General features: G+C 39.6%; 1 protein-coding gene across 3 annotated transcripts; it reads left to right on the top strand.

The window, feature by feature from the left end:
- The first annotated feature begins 258 nt into the window (after positions 1–258).
- On the top strand, positions 259–18,031 carry jag1a (jagged canonical Notch ligand 1a). Of its 3 annotated transcripts, XM_056735001.1 has the most exons (27): positions 259–559; positions 909–1,217; positions 3,511–3,568; positions 4,993–5,250; positions 5,544–5,604; positions 5,738–5,868; positions 6,157–6,276; positions 7,453–7,566; positions 8,339–8,452; positions 8,777–8,890; positions 9,350–9,396; positions 10,627–10,800; positions 10,899–11,049; positions 11,713–11,877; positions 11,981–12,094; positions 12,590–12,703; positions 12,851–12,964; positions 13,050–13,166; positions 13,689–13,716; positions 13,814–13,899; positions 14,056–14,169; positions 14,284–14,393; positions 14,481–14,702; positions 15,257–15,388; positions 15,602–15,755; positions 16,008–16,250; positions 16,321–16,560. In XM_056735001.1, the coding sequence occupies exons 1-27, from the start codon at positions 488–490 to the stop codon at positions 16,410–16,412; spliced, it is 3,528 nt and encodes a 1,175-aa protein (XP_056590979.1). In that variant the 5' UTR covers positions 259–487; the 3' UTR covers positions 16,413–16,560. The 3 variants fall into 3 exon arrangements, with proteins under 3 accessions (XP_056590979.1, XP_056590970.1, XP_056590963.1); XM_056734992.1 differs by having other exon boundaries at positions 16,011–18,031; XM_056734985.1 differs by having other exon boundaries at positions 16,008–18,031.
- Positions 18,032–21,090: the final 3,059 nt, after the last annotated feature.

Raw genomic sequence — 21,090 nt, 5'->3', positions numbered from 1 at the left:
TACATATTTACATTTTGAGATGCTCCTGAATTGTCATACATCATAAATTTACAAAATAACTCATTTTTTTTTTATATCCGGACGTTCTTATTTTGCATCCATTAATAATACCAAAATTCCATGAACTAATGGACCACATACATAGAGAGACATTACAGTTGAAAACAAGGTGAGCGTCATTTTCATCGCCCGCCCGGTAATGAATATGGAAGCCCTTGCCCCGCCCCTCTCCAGTGAACCCGCTGTATAGATTGAGCGCTCGCCCGGTCACATTCGCAGCTTTTTTCTCCAGCCCGTGGGCATTGTTGTAAAACAGAAGGACAATACAAGAATAGAGACGAGGATAATAGAGCCTCAAAAGGGGCATCAAGGAATCTCTCCTCTATTGAATCTGAGCGGCTCTGTCCTCGTGCATGTGCTGCTATATGAGAGCCGTGTGTCGGCTGAACTTCTAGTTTCGTAGCGGACGGTCCCGACAGAAAGAGGCATGATTGTCAGACCGAGTCCAAGTTTTGCGCTGCTGTCCATTCATGTGATTTTGAGGTGCATGTGGATGAAGGTACGTGAGTTTTATATTCCACTTTAAAATATAAAATTACACTGAAATGATTCTCTATATACATATAAATGTACCTTTAGGTTAAACATCCACGGTGGTTCGTGGGTGATCCATACAGCCTGATGTTGTCAAAAGATGCTTGACAGATGTTTTTGCAGTTTTTCCTTAGATTTTCTACAAACATTAACATTGAGATTAAACTGATGGCGTTGATATGTGCGTCTTTCTTTACGCTGATAACAGACAACACATTTAATGTATTTTTTGCCCTTTAGGATTATGATAGATATATACTACATGACAGGACTTTAAATTGATACTTACTATTATTTTAATTGGTTTATTGCAGGTATGTGAGGCATCGGGACATTTCGAGCTGCAAGTTTTGTCGGTACAGAACGTGAACGGAGAGCTTCAAAACGGCGCGTGCTGCGACGGCGTCCGGAGCGCGCAGGACAGCCGATGCACCGCGGACGAGTGCGACACGTTTTTCCGTGCGTGTTTGAAGGAGTATCAGTCTCGGGTGTTTTCGAGAGGCCCGTGTAGCTTCGGTAGCGGATCTACTCCAGTTATAGGTGGAAATACGTTTTCTCTCAAGCCCCTCGCCGATCAGAACGATAAATCCAGGATTGTGCTGCCCTTCAGTTTCGCGTGGCCGGTGAGTTGGAATAAAAGCTCTGTTGTTGTGTTAACATAGAGATGGAGAAATCCTAATCTGATTGAACAGAACTCAGAAATAGGATTAGGGCTGGTTGTCACACGTTTTCCTCGTGGGAATATTTATCAGGATGGGTTTTAAATACATTTTCATGTCTAATGGATTTTTTGCTATAATGGGAATTGGTTTAGGTTAAATGGAAACTGTAATTGTCTCTGACAGTGGGTCTATACTGGTAATGTGTTGGGTTCTATTGGTGGGATGTTACCTGGCTGAACACCATTAAATCCTACTGGAATTAGACCTGAAAACACACTTCAGAAAGGGATTGTGTACTGGTTTCTGTGGTAAACAGCCATTTTTAACGGAAAGCATTAGGCTTTTTTCTTTAGGTAAGTCTTATCAAGAAAACTGTATTGTTTTGGAAAAGAATAAAGGCAGCAAATAGTAATATAATTGTTTATAAACAGTTATGAAAAAAATAGTTCCTGAGAACACAGTTTAACATTCTGGGTAAAGTCCACTTGGTTATTATTTTTCTGAATGCCCGCCAGTTTGGTTTTATGTTCTTGTACCCTGGAACTATTGTTCCTAATACAGTATAGCTCTTGTGATAGCTAGACTTCCAGTTTTCCTCAGATTATTTGAACCTTCTCCACTCAACCAACCAACATTTTAAACGTCACCTTCTGTTTGTAAATACGCACTTGACGTTTCCCGGGGATCTGGAAATAAGTTGTTTTGTGAGTGCCAGTTCTGGCGTCATGCGTTTGCGCTGTGCCACTGAATTCCTTTATGATGATCTCCAGGTTGGAAGTGGGTTACGTTACCCCACCCCGACCGGTCCACTTTGCCAATGATCGCTGAAACAGCAGGACAATGCGCTATTAAACACCTGAGTTTATCTCTGTTGATGCACGTTAAGAGGCTGTTTTACACACAATGGCCACAGGAAGCAGCTCTTAGATATCCAGTCAACTCGGGACCACCATTGATCATTCCATGCCTTGTTATCTCACTATCTTTACATCTCTCATTGGCTGTGTTAAAAAGTAATCAGTTGTGTACCTAAATAACATCTGGGTATCAAAGATTTGTTCTACTTGGATGTAAATGACAAATAAAATGCAGATATAGAGTTTTATGCAAGCAAAATTGTTAAATGTAGCACTGCATTTTACAGAACAACTCTCAGTGCAAATCTGATCCCGGCATTCATTTTTCCGAGTTTCTGAATCTGAATGCTTTGCATTGTTCCGGCCGATCCGCATGTTTACTTTCACAACTCATAAGACCGAGCTGTCAATAAGAGGTCACGCCGAGTCAGCCAGATAGTCCAATTAGGCCCGGTTACCGTGGCAGCCGTGCCACAAACATCTCACCCCCTGCCCACGGCGGTCTAGACCTGCCTCAGAGCGTCTCTGAATAGAGATTCATTAGACATTGTCATCTTGCATGCTTTCTTTTCCGTCACATTTCTACCTAGCAATTGAACTCCGGTCCGGCGCCGTGGTGCATTGTGGGTCGCTGTTCAACAAAGCGGGTTTACAAAGAAACACAGGGGATCTTTGGATGAGCGTGTGTGTGTTGTGATCCATTGTTGCTCGTTTTTAAATCTTTTTTTAAATCTATGCGTTATGAAAAAAGTGAACAAAAACAATCCAATTCACACACAATCTCATCAAATTCTCCACAGTACTTCTGTCTATGTGTGTGTGACAGTTACAGAAAAAGACACCCACATACACAGAAGTACACACACACTCGTCTGATGATGTTACCTCAATCATTTGTGTCTATGTGACAACGGACGGATTAAAGCTCATAAAAGTCCACAGATCCCCCGGATCGTGGGACAGGAAGAGATAGCATCACATCAACACAGCATGTGTTTGTGTGAGGTCAGATCAGAGGGCAATGATACAGTAAAATCCTACACGTCTGTCTTCTCTATATCTCACTATGAGTTTTGTCTTATTGTTTGTTGGTTTGTCTTTACTTTGGTTCTCAGGCTTTATCATGTTCACAATTTTTCTCACACATTCCTTCAGACTCCCGCCCGTCTTGTTTCTTATCTTCATTTACTTGAGAGATTGACACTAGTTCACTGATATCTTGATGAAGCTGAAAACAAAGAAGTGGCAATAACTTACTCTTTCTTTCTTTCTTTCTCTCTCTCTCTCTCTCTCTCTCTCTCTCTCTCTTTCTTTCTTTCTTTCTTTCTTTCTCAAAGCATCAGTATCTCAATTATGTTTATGTATCTAATTTTCAAGTGTGTTTCTCTCCCTTGCAGAGGTCATATACACTGATTGTGGAGGCTTTGGACTTCAATAATGACTCAAGCACTGGCAGTGAGTATCTTACACAAACACACTCACCGTTGTGTTTATGGAGAGCAGCGTGAGTGTGACAAAGAGAGAGAGTTTGTGTAATGCATGTTAAACAAGGGAGAATGCAGTGTGTGCGTGTGTGTGTTGTAGATGGCTGCCAAACACATCCTGTCATTAAACCACTGCCAGCACCTGTTTGCATTCATCAGACATTTAAAAAAAAATGTAAGCATGTGACAACACGCGCTCAAACACACACGCACGCACACACACACACACACACACAAATTGTGCAACAGAGAGAAAGTTGAATGCTTGAGGAATTTGCTTTAATAGAGTGTAATAAATCAAAAGTGTTAAGTGTGTGTGTTTAGAGTCCACTTTCATTACTAACCCGAGTCATGTCTGAGTGAATAATCGGTGTGTGTGCACTAAATCAGAACACAACTGCAAATATTGACTATTACTTAACGTCAACATGTTAAGTAGTCTAAAGCGCAGCTTCTGTACACACACACTAGTAAATGAGAGCACAATAAAGACTAACCAATCAAATTAGTGGTTAAAATGCTGCTTAAAAAAAGTTTTATTCATTGAATGTTATTTATACTATTAGTATAGAATACCTGGATAAATTTGCGATAAGTAAAGTGTTCAATATATACCACACCATGACTCCTTATATTTAGAGTCTACTTTCAAGTAGGGCTGTTTTTTCGCATCCAGAATAAAAGTTTGTGTTTACATAATATATGTCTGTGTACTGTGCATGTTCATTTTGTATTTATAAACACGTACACATATATGATTATTTTTAAGAATGAATATATACAAATTAATAAATGTTTATATAGAGTTTAAATTATATGTAAATATATCTCTTCACGTATATGTATGTTTTTATTTACACAAAAATCAATATGCACAGTGCACAGACATACAGTATATTATGTTAATACAAATGTTTATTCTGGATTCGGTCCCTCCTTTCAAGGTGAAAAATTCTCAGATTAGTTTCAGATTAGTAGGCGGTAGGAAACAGCACTCAAAATAAAAAACAGAACCCCCATCCACCTTTACTTCTCACGCTGGCGTGTGATATTTCCAGCATCATACGTGTGTGTGAGGATCTCTCTCTCTTTCTCTCTTTCTCTGGCTAGCAGTGACATCTTAGCTTTGGCAGGGTCACGCATGTCCTCCTGTAGGACAGGTTTGGGTCAAGACAGTTAGTTCATCCAAACCTCGAGCCACACACGCTTCACACTCTCGTCTCACAATTTAAAGCCCCGTTGTCAAATACCTCACCACTGTGCTGGTTTCAGGCCTGGCCTAAAAAAGGACTACGGTGTTATGTATAAGTATAAGTGATAGTAAACAAAGAATACTGTACGCTGGGTTGGTGTGACTAAAGCCATGATGTCATGATATGTCTTTTTTTCTTGTAGGTATAAATGGACAAGTCATCGAGAAAGCAGTGCAGTCTGGCATGATCAACCCAAACAGTCAGTGGCAGGTTTTGAAACACAACGGCCCCGTGGCTCAGTTCCAGTACCAGATTCGGGTCACCTGTGATGAACATTACTTCGGCCTCGGCTGTAATAAGTTTTGTCGACCCAGGGATGATTTTTTCGGTCACTACACCTGTGATCACAACGGCAACAAGACGTGCCTGGAGGGTTGGGCCGGCCCAGAATGCAACACCGGTAGGAGGACAGACTGGACGGTTCATTTACTGTAAATGAACCGATTCCAAAAATTGGTTCATTGATTTATCTGATTCAGTGTTAGGTTGAGGAATTAATGCCATTTGATCGTCACTGTTATGACAAGCTTTGACATGCACACACAGAACGATTATTTTACCCCGCAGGAGCGGGAGGGAAATGACATCATGCTCATAGTGAAGTGTTGTGATGCGAGAGAATTGCTAAGATCACAAAGATGGGATGGATAGCGCTCACTAAACGCTCTCTTGTTCTCTTTCCGGTTTTCCCAGCGATCTGCAAGCAAGGCTGCAGCACTGAGCACGGCTCTTGTAAAGTACCCGGAGACTGCGGGTAAAATGCTTATCCTGATTTCTTTTGGCCAAATATTAAGGCAGCATGGCACGTCTCCTTTGTTCAAAATGGCAGATGGTTGATAGCACAACTCCATCATTTAAGTCATTTTCTGATTTCCTTCTTTTCTCAGGTGTTTATATGGCTGGCAGGGAGAATATTGTGATCAATGCAATCCTCACCCCGGGTGTGTGCACGGCACCTGTGTCGAACCCTGGCAGTGCCTGTGTGACACCAACTGGGGCGGGCAGCTTTGCGACAAAGGTGTTTTCCTCTATTCCATTCCCTTTAATTCAGCTACCATTTTGCAAGACACACAAGTAGCACTTTGTCCAGACACTTTCTCTTTCCGTTTTTTAACACTAGACAGTTTAGAAACGATACAACGTACACAACATTTTGAACTAAATTGAAATACTAATAAAAACAAAAAATGTTTAAAAAAAATGAAACAGAAAATGCTAAGTCTTGCAAAATGGTCTATATTTCCTTCCGTCGAGTTGATCCACATTAAATATGGATAGTTTATTCAAACTGATTTGTTTAATACAGATTTGAATACCTGTCGTACACGGCAGCCCTGTCTTCATGGAGGTACCTGCAGTAATACCGGACCGGACAAGTACCACTGCGCCTGTCCTGATGGATACTCTGGACTGAACTGTGAGAAAGGTGGGTCACACTTACAATGCCGTACAAAGGCGTCATCCTTAACAGACCAACATCATTCTAGCCAATTATTTAAGACAAAGTTAGGTCAGGTTAGAAATTTTGCGAAATGCATTTTCTGTAGATCTTATGTAGAAAATGTCTTTTTTTTAAATGCGGTTGTACATAGCGATTAGGATTGCTTGCGTTGCCTAATAGTGAGAGTCAGACTATTGTTCTTGCGAGCCAAATTGAATCACATATTCTGTTGCTTTCGGTCAACTGGCCAAGACGTCAGTTTTATTTGTTACGTCTCAGACTTTCTACTCGCGTTTGGCACTTGAAAAATGTTCAGTTTGGAAATTGCTTGTCACTCTTTCATATTCCTGTCTTTCTATCTGGATTCGTCAGTGATTCTAAAGCAAGTTGAAGGGGGGGATAGGGATATTTTTCTGCCAAAAAACATACACCCGACACACAAACAAACTCTTGAATTGGTATATCAAATGCGTCTGACTCAGCCAAGCCAAAGAATGCAGTGTGCATTAATAGATTTGGACAGAAAAATGCATCACATCGTCTTTGTGTGTGTGTGGTGGAGGGATAGTTATGTTTCTTGATCGGGTTGGTTTGGCATAATGTACACGCACCAGCGTGTTTGGTACACAAAAGAAATATATTTTCCCGTTATGCTGTTTTATTTTGTTTCTTTGGAAATGAGCACAAACTGCCTGTTGTTGCTCTTCGTGTTTCTGTTGGTGTGGTCTCTAGCCGGTGTGAGAAAGGCCAACGGGGTTTTCCAGTCCGCCGACTGTATCCGATAGAAAGACTGACAGACCTTAAGAGGAGTTACTGAGAGATTGAAAGGGAAAAACCATGTTCTGTATATAAACTCCAGATTAATTGTCCTTCTCTCGATTTCAAATTGAATGTTGGCATATCATTCGTATTAGTATTACCTTTGTTTTGCCAAAGAAGGGCAAAATAAAAGTGCAAATAAATAAACAGGTAGTAATGAATAAAAAATATTTAAACTAAAATGATTCATAGCAATGAATAATTTGGTATGTGTGTTTTATTTTAGAGTAGCTTTGTCCAAACGTTTGTATTGTTTGTCTCAGTTGCAGTGTGGTGTAATTTGATTACATTGGGGACACAGCATTGTAACCTCTCTCTCTCTCTCTCTCTCTCTCTCTGTAGTGGATAACGCCTGCCTGTCTGAGCCGTGTTTGAACGGAGGCAGTTGTGTGGAGTCCAGTCAGGGATTTGAGTGTCAGTGTGCGGCTGGCTGGAGCGGACCGTCGTGCGATATCAGTAAGGCTGAAGTTTCAGAGATCACACACACATTACTTGTGATATTGCAGATGTTTCTTCTAGACAACAATGAGAATGCCATTGAAAACAAATGCTGACTAGGGCTGTCAAATCGATTAATTGCGAACAACCAAATCCAAAATAAATGCTTCCGTTTATATTAAAATATATGTGTCGGCTTTGTATATTTATATGTATATATGAATACATGAACGTACATGTATATGTGTGATTTATATTTAAACAAAATATATACTATATTTAAATATTAATTTAATTAGTGGTCACCCCTATTAGTGGTTTCTCAAACTATGCTTTGTTTTCCAAGGACACCAAGTCAAAATGAACTTAAACATTCCTCATTAAGCTCCTCAGCTATATTGTAAATTATAAAATTATTTATAAATTATACTGTAAGAAATGTTGGGGAAATCAAACCTTAGCCTTATCTGGAGTCCGGAATATTTATAGAAAGTTGGGGGGGGGTTAAAGGAAGTAAGCAACAACCCTGTACATCATAGTAAGCTTTCCTGTAGCTCAGTGGTAAGAGCAAGGTTGTGGGTTCGATCCCAGGGGATTGCAAATACCTATGTAAAATGTATAGGATAAAGCAATGTAAGTCGCTTTGGATAAAAGCGTCTGCCAAATGCCTAAATGTAAATGTAGTAATGCTCTTTTTTGGGTGAATTTTGCACCTAATATATGAGAACTGAGAACTTCTGACGTCTCAAAATCCTTAACATTTCCCTCTGGGTTTTCCATTCTTCCTCAGATGAAGACGACTGCAATCCAAATCCGTGCAATCACAGCGGCATGTGCGTGGACCTGTTGGATGGATTTAAATGCATCTGTCCCTCTCAGTGGACCGGAAAGACCTGTCTCATCGGTGTGTGTCCTGCACTATTCTCTTTACCCTCTCTGCGCCTCGTCTTTTCCGGCACTGTGCTTTTCTTCCCTGGCTCTCTGTCTTTGAGTCAGTGTGTGTGTTTGCTCAAAAATCCAATTACCGTGGTAACCGAGTCAGCCTTGGAAGAATTTAAGTAACAGACCACCATGAGACCCCCACTGTTTCACAGTCCATTTACACGCACCTACACATCGTCTAGCTTATTCTAAAGGGACGTTGGGATGTAATGGAATTTTCCTGCATGTATTTCGCCCTGATTGTTATTTGGACCATCCTCATGTTGTTTTGTCATTTTTGGCACAGATGCTAATGAGTGTGAGGAAAGCCCTTGTGTCAATGCCCACTCTTGTCGAAATCTGATTGGTGGATACTTCTGCGAGTGTCTCCTGGGTTGGACGGGGACGAACTGTGACATCAGTAAGTATTTAACAGATGATTCTCAGTTTTGATTTAAAGCAGCTAAAGCCTTAATTTATATATATTTTTTTGGGGGGGGGGTTAACTACATTAGCATTACAAGCAAGTACAAGAAAATCAGTGTTTAAAACCCGTTATTATCTGATTCTTCTTGATTGGTTGAGCTGGCACAAGTTTATGAAGTGACATCATGCAACTCAAACAGCGCTGACATCTCTCTCAGAAACCCAGAGAGCTTAGAATTTAAACTTTGGTTTACCAAATATTACTCGCAACTTGTGTTCATGAAATATTTTGTTAATCTTATAATGCTTAAAACATTTCACCATGTTAGATCTGTTTCAGAGAATTGTGCAGATATTCAACAGAGCACAATATGACCTTAAATGGAGCTAAATGTTGCTTTCTTGGCATGATTTATGAAATGTGAAATGATATTTTGATGGATTGCCCCCACAGATGTCAATGACTGCCGCGGACAGTGTCTTAATGGAGGCCAGTGTAAGGTAAGCCCATTTCCCCAAGCTTTTTCATCGGTTTTGGCGGTGGAGAAAGACCCCCCAGAAACCCTCTTTCCCTCCACCCCATCACCTCCATCTCCTGCCATTCTTGTTTAAAAATAGCACGAGCTGAGACACGCTTTGGAGAGCGAATTGAAAGAAGTATACTTAAAATGAAAGAGAGAGTGTGCGAGGAGAAAGATCACATTACCATAAACTTTCTTGTCTCCATTCCTTTGTTTTTTTATCTTTCGTATACTTTGCTCAGTCCTTGTTTTCAGCATGTTAGTCCAGGCTGGTTCTCTTACAGCTGGAATACATTAGAACAACGTCTGAGTCGGTTAGAAGTGAATACAATGCGAATAAAGTTATAATCTCAGCTGACATCCATGCGTTTGATTTGATCGAATGCAGCGAGATGTAATGGATACTAGGGTTGCAGAAGGTGTGGCGTAACAGTACAATGGGGTAGGAAATTCAAAACAAGTTTTTTTTTTTTTTAAGTTAGAAAAGAAGGTTGTGATGTAAAATAAAAATAAATGTTTACCATTCAAGGCTTTTCACAAGACGCTCTTTAAAACATTCTGAAATCCTTCTAGAATAACATGATTTATCAGATTTTGTATTTGTGGGGTTCATGCCACTGTCCGACCTGTCATTAAAGCAAAAGGGCAACAATACGACTCTCATGTTTATGTTAGATTATTTAATATAACTTGTAAACAACAGTTTAGTCTTTAAATGAGAACAAAAATGCAATTAAAGCATTATAAATGTATATGTAAACCAATAAATAGATTGCTTTCCAAACGAAAGTAATTTATTTAAAATAATGATTTATATACAGTAAATAGAAAAAAATATATATTGAACTTTAAGAATGTAGTCCAAAAGATAGAAGAGTATTTGGGAAAAACGAACAAGCAGCATCAATACAAAAAATGTTTACATTAGGGCTCCAAAATATCACAAATGTGGATATTGCAATGTTTGCAATAAATTTATACTTAAAAAAACATATGTATAATCAAGTCGATGCAGATAGAAGAGAATGGTGAGAAAAAAACGTATATATAAACCCATTTGCCGAACTGCAATTTAACAAGTTATTGCATATCGCAATTTTTTTCAATATGGCTCAGATTAATTTGCAATACATCATTCTAATTGCCCCTCTTCCTCTCTCTCTCTCTCCCTCTCTCTCTCTCTCTCTCTCTCTCTCTCTCTCTCTCTCAGGATCTGGTAAATGGCTACAGGTGTCTGTGCGGTCCGGGATTTTCAGGGGAACACTGCGAGAGAAACGTGGACGAATGTGCGAGTCGACCCTGCCTCAATGGAGGGCGATGCCAAGACAACATAAACGGATTCCAGTGTTTGTGTCCAACTGGATTCTCAGGCGTCATGTGTCAGGTGAGCAAAACACGTTGTTGTATCCACACATTAAGGCTTCTTAATGGTACGAATGATCTCGTGAGCAGATAAAGAATACGTGTTTGTTTTGTCTTCAGCTGGATGTAGACTACTGTGAGAGCACCCCGTGTCAGAACGGAGCAGAGTGTTTCAGTTTGGCCTCAGACTATTACTGTAAGTGTCCGGAAGATTACGAGGGAAAGAACTGCTCGCAGTTAAAGGACCACTGCCTTACCACACCCTGTCAAGGTACGTCTGTCTTCTTAAACACCATGGTAGTTCATGTTCTCTGGGAGTCACCGTATCTCCAACTTTATGAAGTGCTGATCGCTCCCTCATATGCACGTGTAAGATTATCTGGTTGGGCACATTCTGAGGTTTTAATGGGCACTTGAAATAGAAGTAGAGGCTTTTTAGTCAGCTCGGCTATCAACTCGTCCCAAGGCCTCGAGCGTTTGATGCTGTGCCATTGTGTAAAGCGCTTTGTAACGATCGCTATTGGTCCCCCGGGTCGTGTTGCCATAGTAACAGATAAGATCTCGTTACACGACACATATGCAAACTCCACGAGCTTACCTAGAGGGGAAAACCCGGCCGCGAAGAGACTACATGACGGCTTCAGTAATTCTTAGCTTTAAACATAGCCGTCAATGATCAGGGTTTGTTTTTGATCCTGCAAATATCTGCAAGAACATAATAGAGCTAGAAAACATTGTATGAAAACAGGGTTCTCACGTCATGGACATTTTTACTGAAAATCCAAATGTTTCCCATTTTGATATAAAGATATTATGTCTGATATGTCTATAAGATGAATGACTACAAAAGTAATTGTATTATTGTCGTGTTTGTTCAAAAAGGCTTGATAAATCTTTCCGGTGTTTTACCCTGTACCTTCTCCATCATTCTCAGTGATTGACAGTTGCACGGTTGCCGTGGCGTCCAACAGTACACCGGGCGGCAGACGACTCATCTCCTCGAATGTTTGTGGTCCTCACGGCCGCTGCCAAAGTCACGCCGGTGGTCATTTCAGCTGTAAATGTCAGGAAGGATTTACCGGAACGTACTGCCATGAGAGTAAGAAAAATGTGGCACATTTAGACCCTTCTTTAACTTCTGTGCTCTATTGGACATTTTTGTTGCTATCGTTCGATTTTCTGACATTGAATTTCTCTCTTAGACATCAACGACTGTGAAAGTAATCCCTGTCGCAATGGTGGTACATGTATTGATAAAATCAATGTGTACCAGTGTATCTGCGCTGATGGCTGGGAGGGACCCAACTGTGAGACCAGTGAGTATATTTTAACCTCGAACCATCAGTTCAATTCAGAATTTTTAGAAATTATTGTGTGTAATAAGGTTCAAATAAAAGGATGAAAGGAGGCGGGAACCGGGGAACATTCAAACAAAATTTTATCAAAAATAAACAAACAATAAAACGGAAGAAAAAGTCCGGCAGTCGACCGTGAGGTGGTCACAAAACATAAATACAAACGTAAACATATGTCCGGGGCCTGGTCCTCTCTCATCAGCAGTCCCCTCGCTCATCCTCTTATGCTCCTGATTTCCTCCGTGAGATATGCGGGACCGGTGTGCGCACAGCTGATTCCAACTATCACTCACGCCACCGGCCCCGCCCCACGGCTCTTGTCCCGCCTTACTTACCACATTGTGTATGTGTATTTGAATACATTAAAATGATTTATAATAGTTTTAAATAATAATCATATATAATAGATATACATTTTGGGATTTAATTAAGCCAATTTTTTTGTTTTCAAAACAGACATTGATGACTGCAGCATGAACCCTTGTCGAGATCGTGGTGTGTGTCGCGATCTTGTGAACGATTTTTACTGCGAGTGTGAAAATGGCTGGAAGGGAAAGACATGCCACTCACGTAAGCCCCGCCCCCTCATCTACATAACAATGTCTTTTGGATGGATTAAAGAGATAAAATTGTAAAACTAGTTCAGCGGCATGAAAAAATCATTGGTAATATATTGCTAATATATTGTCTGTAAACAAATTGATTTCTTGTTGCTAGGTGAAAGCCAATGTGATGAAGCTACTTGCAACAACGGAGGGACATGCTCTGACGAGGGTGACTCATTTAAATGCATGTGTGCCCCTGGATGGGGGGGAACTACCTGTAATATAGGTAAGCGGCTATTCTAAATGACAATATTTGATGAGTTAAACTCTTAGTCAGTTATAAAAATATGTTTTTATGCCGTCACCTACAGCAAAGAACAGCACCTGCTTGCCGAACCCTTGTGAGAACGGAGCCACGTGCGTTGTTAGAGGCGACAGCTTCACCTGTGTCTGCAAAGAAGGATGGGAGGGGGCCACCTGCAGCCAGAGTACGGCAAAACTTCCTGTTCCACTTCCTTACTACTTCCTGTCTTGACTTCTGTCTACTTCCTGTTTCCAACTCTCATCTACTGCTTCATGCTCCTTAAGGTTCTCTTTCAAATAATATACATACTGTATATAGCGTCAATATAAAAAAAATCGTAGAAGCTACAAATGCTCTTCTATAGTTTTGTCTGCAGATGAACCGCAAAAGTCAAAGATCTGCGAAAATTGAATTCCAGTCAAGTTGCCTTTTCTCTTGAGAAAAAGACCCCAACATTTTACTTAAGTCTCCACTCCAACAAAACTAAAGGCAATAAGTAGTCAATGGTAAACGATTTTAATGTACACAATAAAATAATCAAATGGACTCCAAACCAGATCATTAAGCAGTTTGGGCGTGATGAGCATTGTAGACGATGCATGAAATATTTCATACCAACATCAAAAGTGTCTTCCTAGATCTTTTTTCAGTACATATTGTTTAAAAGCAAATCTCATTTGATAATGGATTGCATTTTGTTTTTCAGATTCCAACGACTGCAACCCCCAACCATGGTAAGCTGACCCTCCATTAAATAACATTGGTGTCAATTATTAGTGTTTTTGCTTGATGTTGACTTCTTATCTCACTATACGCCCCATCTTTGTGCAGCTATAACAGTGGCACGTGTGTGGACGGGGATAACTGGTACAGGTGTGAGTGTGCCAGTGGATTCGCAGGGCCCGACTGTCGCATCAGTGAGTTTATGAAGCTTTTTGCTCTGTAGACATTTGTCTTATATATACTATATATAATTATTCTTTATTCTGTTGGTCCCAAAGCTTGAAAATATAAATATGTATTCACTTGACTGGATTAATACTGTGTCATAACATGCATGTCTTTCCCCACAGATATTAATGAATGCCAATCGTCTCCTTGTGCATTCGGGTCCACGTGTATTGATGAAATTAATGGCTATCGTTGCCTGTGTCCACCTGGCAGAACTGGACCCAGGTGTCAAGAAGGTACATGACCCAGACTAATATATGTCAATATATGTACAGGGTCAAATAAATCAATCTTTTAAAGTTTTTTTATGTACATGTTGAAGTTAAATATGGCATGATTTTTTTTCTTAGTGTCTGGTCGTTCATGTGTGGTCGGAGGTCGCTTTGCTCTGGATGGCACAAAGTGGACTGAAGATTGCAACACCTGTTACTGTAATAAGGGCGTTGTCACCTGTACCAAGGTTTGAGGCCGTTCTTGTTGCTGTTTTGTAATTCTTAATGTTTATTTATTGCTCAGTCATTCATTTTACATAATTTCTCTCTGTCAGCTGTGGTGTGGCCCTAAACCCTGCCGCTTGCATGGCTCCGGGCAAGCTGAGTGCCCGTTGGGTCAGCTCTGTGTGCCGGTACGTGAGGATCAGTGTTTCGTGAAGCCCTGCTCCTCACAGGGTGAATGCTGGTCCGCACACCGCCCAGCCGTACGGGCGAGATGTCACCCGGAGAGCGACTGCGCAAATGTCACCTTTACTTTTAAGGATACTATGCCACAGGTGAGAACATAAAGATAAAATAACATAACAATAACAAGTCAAGACATACATATTCATTTTTGTCTATTTTTATTATAAAAATTACAATGATTAAATGTGTTTTTTGGGAATAATTGTGAAAAAGATACACCTTTATTTATTTTATTTACATATATTGAGAAATAATTTAATTTATTATTAATCAATTATTAATTTTATCGTATTTAATTTTAATTTTAATTTTACTTTTTTATTTAATTTAATTTTTAATTTTTAATTTATTTCATTTTATTTTATTTAATCATTTAATTGTATTCATTTTATTTCATTTAGAAAATCTACAACAATTGATTAAATAAAATTTATTTCAGATCGCATACATAGATATTATGATATATTTAGAGTAGAAGCCTTAAAAACTGTGATATTGCCTTTTCTACAAATATAATCACAACCCTGCAGTTCTGTGTGAATTCTTTGTATAGCACACCATCCCATCAAATTGACGTTTCGGCATTTTAAGTAAGGATCTGAAGGCTGTTTACTGATCTATATTTTCTTTTGTTCGCTCTCAGGGAGTGACTGTGGAGCAAGTGTGTCGAGAACTAAGGCATCTATATGTGACGAGGAATATTTCAGCAGAGTTTGCCATCTCCATGAGCTGCGAGGCGTCTTCCGTCGCCAATAACCAGATCCATGTGGCAATCGTAAGTGATCTCTTACACATTCACTCGCAGCATTGTATAAACATACATTGATGTCTGGTTCATTCACACACACACATTGAGATAATATAACTTTTTGCATTAACCACTTTACAGTAATTCATCAAACTAAGCTTTTTGCTGCGAAAGTAAAAACATGTATTTTGTTATATTGAATGTGAAAGGGATTGTTTAAGGGATTGCTTTGTTTCTCAGCATGTGACTGAGGATGGCGTGCACGGCCGGATGCCCATCAAACAGATCACTGACAACATCATCGATCTAGTGAGCAAACACAGCACCAACAGCAGCATCATCGGCTCGATCGCTGAGGTCCGCGTGCAACGCAGACAACAACAGAACCCTAGTGGTGAGAAATAACTTTACAGAAGTGTAGAAAGTTGTTGAGGAGATAATATTTGTGTGTTTTAGGCTTTGCTTCATATATTTATACGGCTAACTGTCTTTGCTTAAAGTGGATTCTGAATGAAGTGATCCAGAATTCAGTTTTGTTTGCATTCACATTTTCTCTGGTCTTGAAAGTGGATTTAGATTTTTTGGGCCTTTTGAAAGTTGATTGATTAATCTATTTTCAATGCCTTTGTCAATCTCTCTGGTTCAGTAGACTACTTGGTGCCACTGCTGGTCTCCATAGTGACGGCAGTCTGGGTTTTGGCATTGGCATCAGTGTTCCTGTGGTGCGTGCGACATCGGCGTAAACAGAGTTCCAGCCCCACGGCCATCAACCCAGCTGCCACCTTCTCCACGGGAACCACGGAGGACAACACGGTGAACAACGCTCGTGAGCAACTCAATCAGATCAAGAACCACATCGAGAAGAACGCGTCCAATGGCAGCCTGCCCGGTAAAGAACACTGCGATGACAAAAACAAGGTCAAAGCCAAAATCAAGACGCATTACTCTGAATCCCACAGACTGGCAGAGGACGTCCCGAATTCCAGCAAGCGGCTGCAGAAGGCTCGGTTTCCTCCGGCCTACATGCTGGTGGACCGGGACGACAGGCTGAGCTCCAATGGCACGGATGGAAAACATCAGCACTGGACTAATAAACGTGACAACAGGGACCTGGAATCACAGCACAGAGTTCCAGATTCACAGCACATAGACCTGGAGACGCAGCACAGCTTACGCAAAATGGAGTACATCGTATAGCAGCCGATCGGATGGTGAGGTTGGCACGGTAACAATCACAGCAGCGGCACGGTCGCTTGCTTAATGCCCCACGAGGTCAATGAATGGTAACGGAGGATCTGTTTGGAAGCTGTTTATCGTTGACTGTCATGACGATTCCAGATGATTCTGGATTATGTATTACGGGCAGATATTTCACAGGACCACAGGTTGGTTTGGGTGAATTTGTGCACGTCAGTGTCAGTAGTTTGCAGTTCTTCTAGGCTATCAAAACGCATCACCAGGATGACGTAATTTACCAAAATTAGCTCATTGGGTGAATCTCGCAATTGTTTTTTTGTGAGTGAATAATCTGTTTTGCTGAACTGCGTGTGTATTAGCACATGCACATTTAGTTATGCTATAGATTGTAATGCACGACAAATACAATTTTTTGTGAATCAGTTCCAAAAATTGGTGATTACAGGTGCATCACGTGCCTGAAGATTGTATTCAACCCTTTTTTATTCCATTTTCATGCTCTTGCCGACAATTCGTTTTTATTTATTTTGCTTTTTCACTTTTTTTCAAACATGTATTCAGGCAGGCAGGTCATGCTTAGAAATTACTGTCTATATGAAGAAATGAACTGTCAGTTTAGTCAGTGTTGTATAGATGATTTTGTACATATTTTCTAATTAATCGTTGTGTATATTTGATTTTATTAACTTAATCATCAAGAGCCTATCTTTTGTTTTATTTATTTTCACGGTTTTGAGTCAAAGATTTGTGTCCAGCCTTTGTATTTTTTCATGCAAAATATTCTGAGATGCCAAAAGATGATCTTGTTTTGAAGAACAGTGTGTGTTTGGATCTATTGTGCAATGTCTGTTGTAGAAAACGTGCTTGGTTTGTTTTTTAAATGTTTTGAGACGTAAGCTAGTTGGGCGATTTCCATCTGGTTTTGAAAAACACGTTGCCTGTACAAATTCACTTTTTTTGCATTAAAATCGTGTCCAGATCATTCCTAAAATATTCAATCTTCATTGTTGTTGAAACTTCAGTGTTAAATGAAACTGGCAGGCGAGATATCAAGCAACTGTCGTTTTCTGGTAAACCACATTATTCAAATGAATCATATCTAAACAGCCCAAAGGGAACAAACAGTATTAGAAGTGCAATTTTGCCTGTATAGTAATATGAAATATGAAGAAACAGACCTGAATGATGTAAGAGGGACAACTATGAAAGCAAAATTGCTTTATTAGGCCATTTAATGCACAATACAGTAGGACTGTATTTTTCAGTTGTTTTTCTTTAAGTTGAATCTTCAATATTTGTCCTACTGCTGCCATGTTTTGTTGTACATTTGTTGAATGTTTTAATTTTAGATTTATCAAAACTACATAAAGATGTAACTACCCTGGGTTTTGTCCACACAAACATTTGAATTCAATCTGATGTAGTTGTTTACATTAAGATCCCTTAAATCAAATAAAGTTCACTTGAATGTTTTACAGTTGAGAAATGCATTTTACTTGAACCATTTTAGCTGATGGGCCTTATTCGTGAAGCTTGAATGGAACAAATCTCAAGTCGTTTGAGAAAACACATTCAATACAATATGACTGTCTATGTTAGAACAGATTTATGATCGATTTATGAGAAATTCTGCCCATGCTCATAAAATGCATTTTTTTACAATACCCAAAAGTTTACTGTTAGTTCTGGGACTAATGTAGATTTTTCCTTATTATGTGCGATTAAATGTGATCCAGAGCCTGAAATGTGGCGTCCACAGCTGTAACAGGTCCCAACAGTGTCCACATTGTGCGAGTCTAGACGTTCAGCTGAGAGCGAACATGTGAGTGAGGTTAAGAAACTCCTTCAGATTGACTCTCTCCTGTCGTGGGAAAGCCACAGATACACTCTCAAACAGACGCCATGAGATGTTGGCAAAGGCAGCGCACAAAGAACGTCTTCTTCTGCATCTCCTTCCCAATCAGCGCTTCTTGGAAAGACCGCATGACTCTTTTGATTCACAAGAGCATTTAACACGTGCCCAACGTGTTTACGAAACGTTTTCACAATACATATGACAGTGTAGATTTCTTGAAATTACCAAATATATTTGGACAAACAGATGTCCTCAAAGCATTTTTTTGGATGAAGATTTGTGTGGTGCAGGATGAGTCATCACTTTGTAGTCGGTGATTTGCTTCAGTTCTCAGTTAAAATCTGAAATTTGACTTGGCTGCCACTTTCAACACTAATGGATCCATCACAGTTACAAATTTGTCACGGTAACCCGAGTCAACATTCACTTCTTTAGAAACAACGCTTTAAACCGCCAACGCTGAGGTGATGTAACGTGAGCTTTCAAAATAAATTTTACCGTCATTTTTTCGGGAACGTGTACAGAGCGTTTTGGATACTGATCTGCATGTGTTTATACTGTAATGAGAGTGGAAAATAATGTGCAAAAGTACAAAGCATGTAGCGCAGAGATGGTTGCCCTCAAATTAACCACAAAAACATTTGTTTTATTCATAATCTTATAGCCAACACACGCTTTATTTTAAGACAAGGTAAGAGAATCGTGTTAAAATGCCTTGTTAAGGCCAAATCCAAAGGCATTTTTCCATGGATAAGGTTTGCTTTTGGACAAGCTCTGTGAAAAAAATACATTCAAATATTGCAGAGGAAGCAGAAATAATGATGTGTGAATGAAAACAATTTCAACTACCCGACAATTACTATTTCAGGTCAAGATTTACTTATAACCAGCCTTTGTTGTGTGTTTATGCTTATTATAGTAATTATTATTATTAAGTATTAAATATGATGTTAAGCTTTGCAACCACAAACTCAGTTTTGATCAACTCTTGTGCTTTGTGTTGAGTGTTATAAATTCTAAAAGTAGTAAAAATGTATGGTTTATGTCAAAATCAATGTTTTCAAAGACATAATAAGAATACTTTTTTGTGATGAAAACAGTAAGTTATAAAATGAATTGCATTTCTTAAATCATCGATTGTTTGTTTTTATGCATGCACTACCATTCAGATTAGCATCCTAATTCTCCGTAAAAACTATTATATTCAACGGCCCTATATAAAATTCACACGAACTCCGAGGAGACCGTGTGATATTGGTGCCGAAACACCAGTTCAACCACACCCTGACCAGACTGCGTTTCAGAGCCAACACTTAGCTCTGTACCTTGACTCAGCCTATGTGTGCGTGTGAGACAGCAAAACTGAGCCACGAGAATGTGTGGGAACTTATACGTGTGCACTTAGATGACGATGTCAACTTTCCCTAAGGCTGAAAAATGTCAACGGATGCACCGATTTTTTCCCCTCAGAAATGTTTTCAAATTGTAAGTGCAACCTTCCATATAAACACACAGTTCCTGTGAATTTTTCACATCAGATTTGATCTAGGACTGCATTATTAAGAAACATGCAAATTTCGATAATAAGAAGAAATAAACCCCCAGATGTCTGTAATGTTTGATGCAAGAATCAACACACATTTTCCATTATTTACATTTACATGCATGGGTCGGTTTTGTCATGTTATGGTATTTTGTCTTTTGTCATCCCCACTTAATGATAACTATAATGTTCAAAAATTGTTAAACGTAAGTCTATGAATAAGTCTATTCAAATTTAAAGGGCTACTGCATTTAATAATGTAAAAGTTGTTCGGCTTATTGGTGTTGATGCTAATATAATCACAGTATATTATCAGTATAATCTTAATAGTACTTTTTCTTGGTGTGAATGGCCTTTATGGAGATTTCAATTTGAATACATTACACATTTTTATGGCTCTCAGTTTCTATTTTAAATAAACCCACACCTAAACAATAAAAATACTGAACCGGATTCTTGCTCTCCATGTCAGTCGATGGTCATTTTCTCATATGTTCTTGGCTCAAGCTGTAACACAGGCTGCACTTCTGTTGTTAGTCTTTACTCAAAAGTCTGCTTGCACACACACATACAACAACGTATGAATTGCTTTGCCAGACTCTAAAAGCACAAGAGACAGAAAACACAGCCGCACACGTTCCCCCTTGAACCGTTCACACACACCCGGCACAAACCCAACGACACAGTCGCCGTTTCCTCTGTAGGTCCTTTAATCATTTTGAAACATGAGAGCGTTTAAGAGAGGTCATAAAAACAACACACAGCCTCACAGGCGAGAGAGAATACTGCGTTTATCTATTAAGTTCCTGTGTCATGCTCTTTAAGGCTCTTTTATTTGCACCGAAAACAAAAGCTGGATCTTTGGTTTCGGCGGCAGGATGTGTGTGTGATCAAACGGGGACGACTGGCGTAAGACTAGTCTAGATTTAAGAGGTTTGTCATTAGTGATTAAGCTTATCAGGAGAGGCGTCACTGGTGTGTAATTCTTCACTGTGATAAGAGTCTGATTTCCTTCTCTGATTTTCTAGATTTTTCCCACAGTATCACATCCTCAACATAGAACTTCACAGGGCAACTTAAAGGCTTCACAAGTGGTGCTTTGGCAAAGAGCTTACAGTCTATTTTGGGGTAGGT

This window comes from Triplophysa dalaica, chromosome 2 (genome assembly GCF_015846415.1).
Source record: "Triplophysa dalaica isolate WHDGS20190420 chromosome 2, ASM1584641v1, whole genome shotgun sequence".
Classification (NCBI taxonomy): Eukaryota; Metazoa; Chordata; class Actinopteri; order Cypriniformes; family Nemacheilidae; genus Triplophysa; species Triplophysa dalaica.
This window is presented reverse-complemented; position numbering and strand designations above follow the sequence as displayed.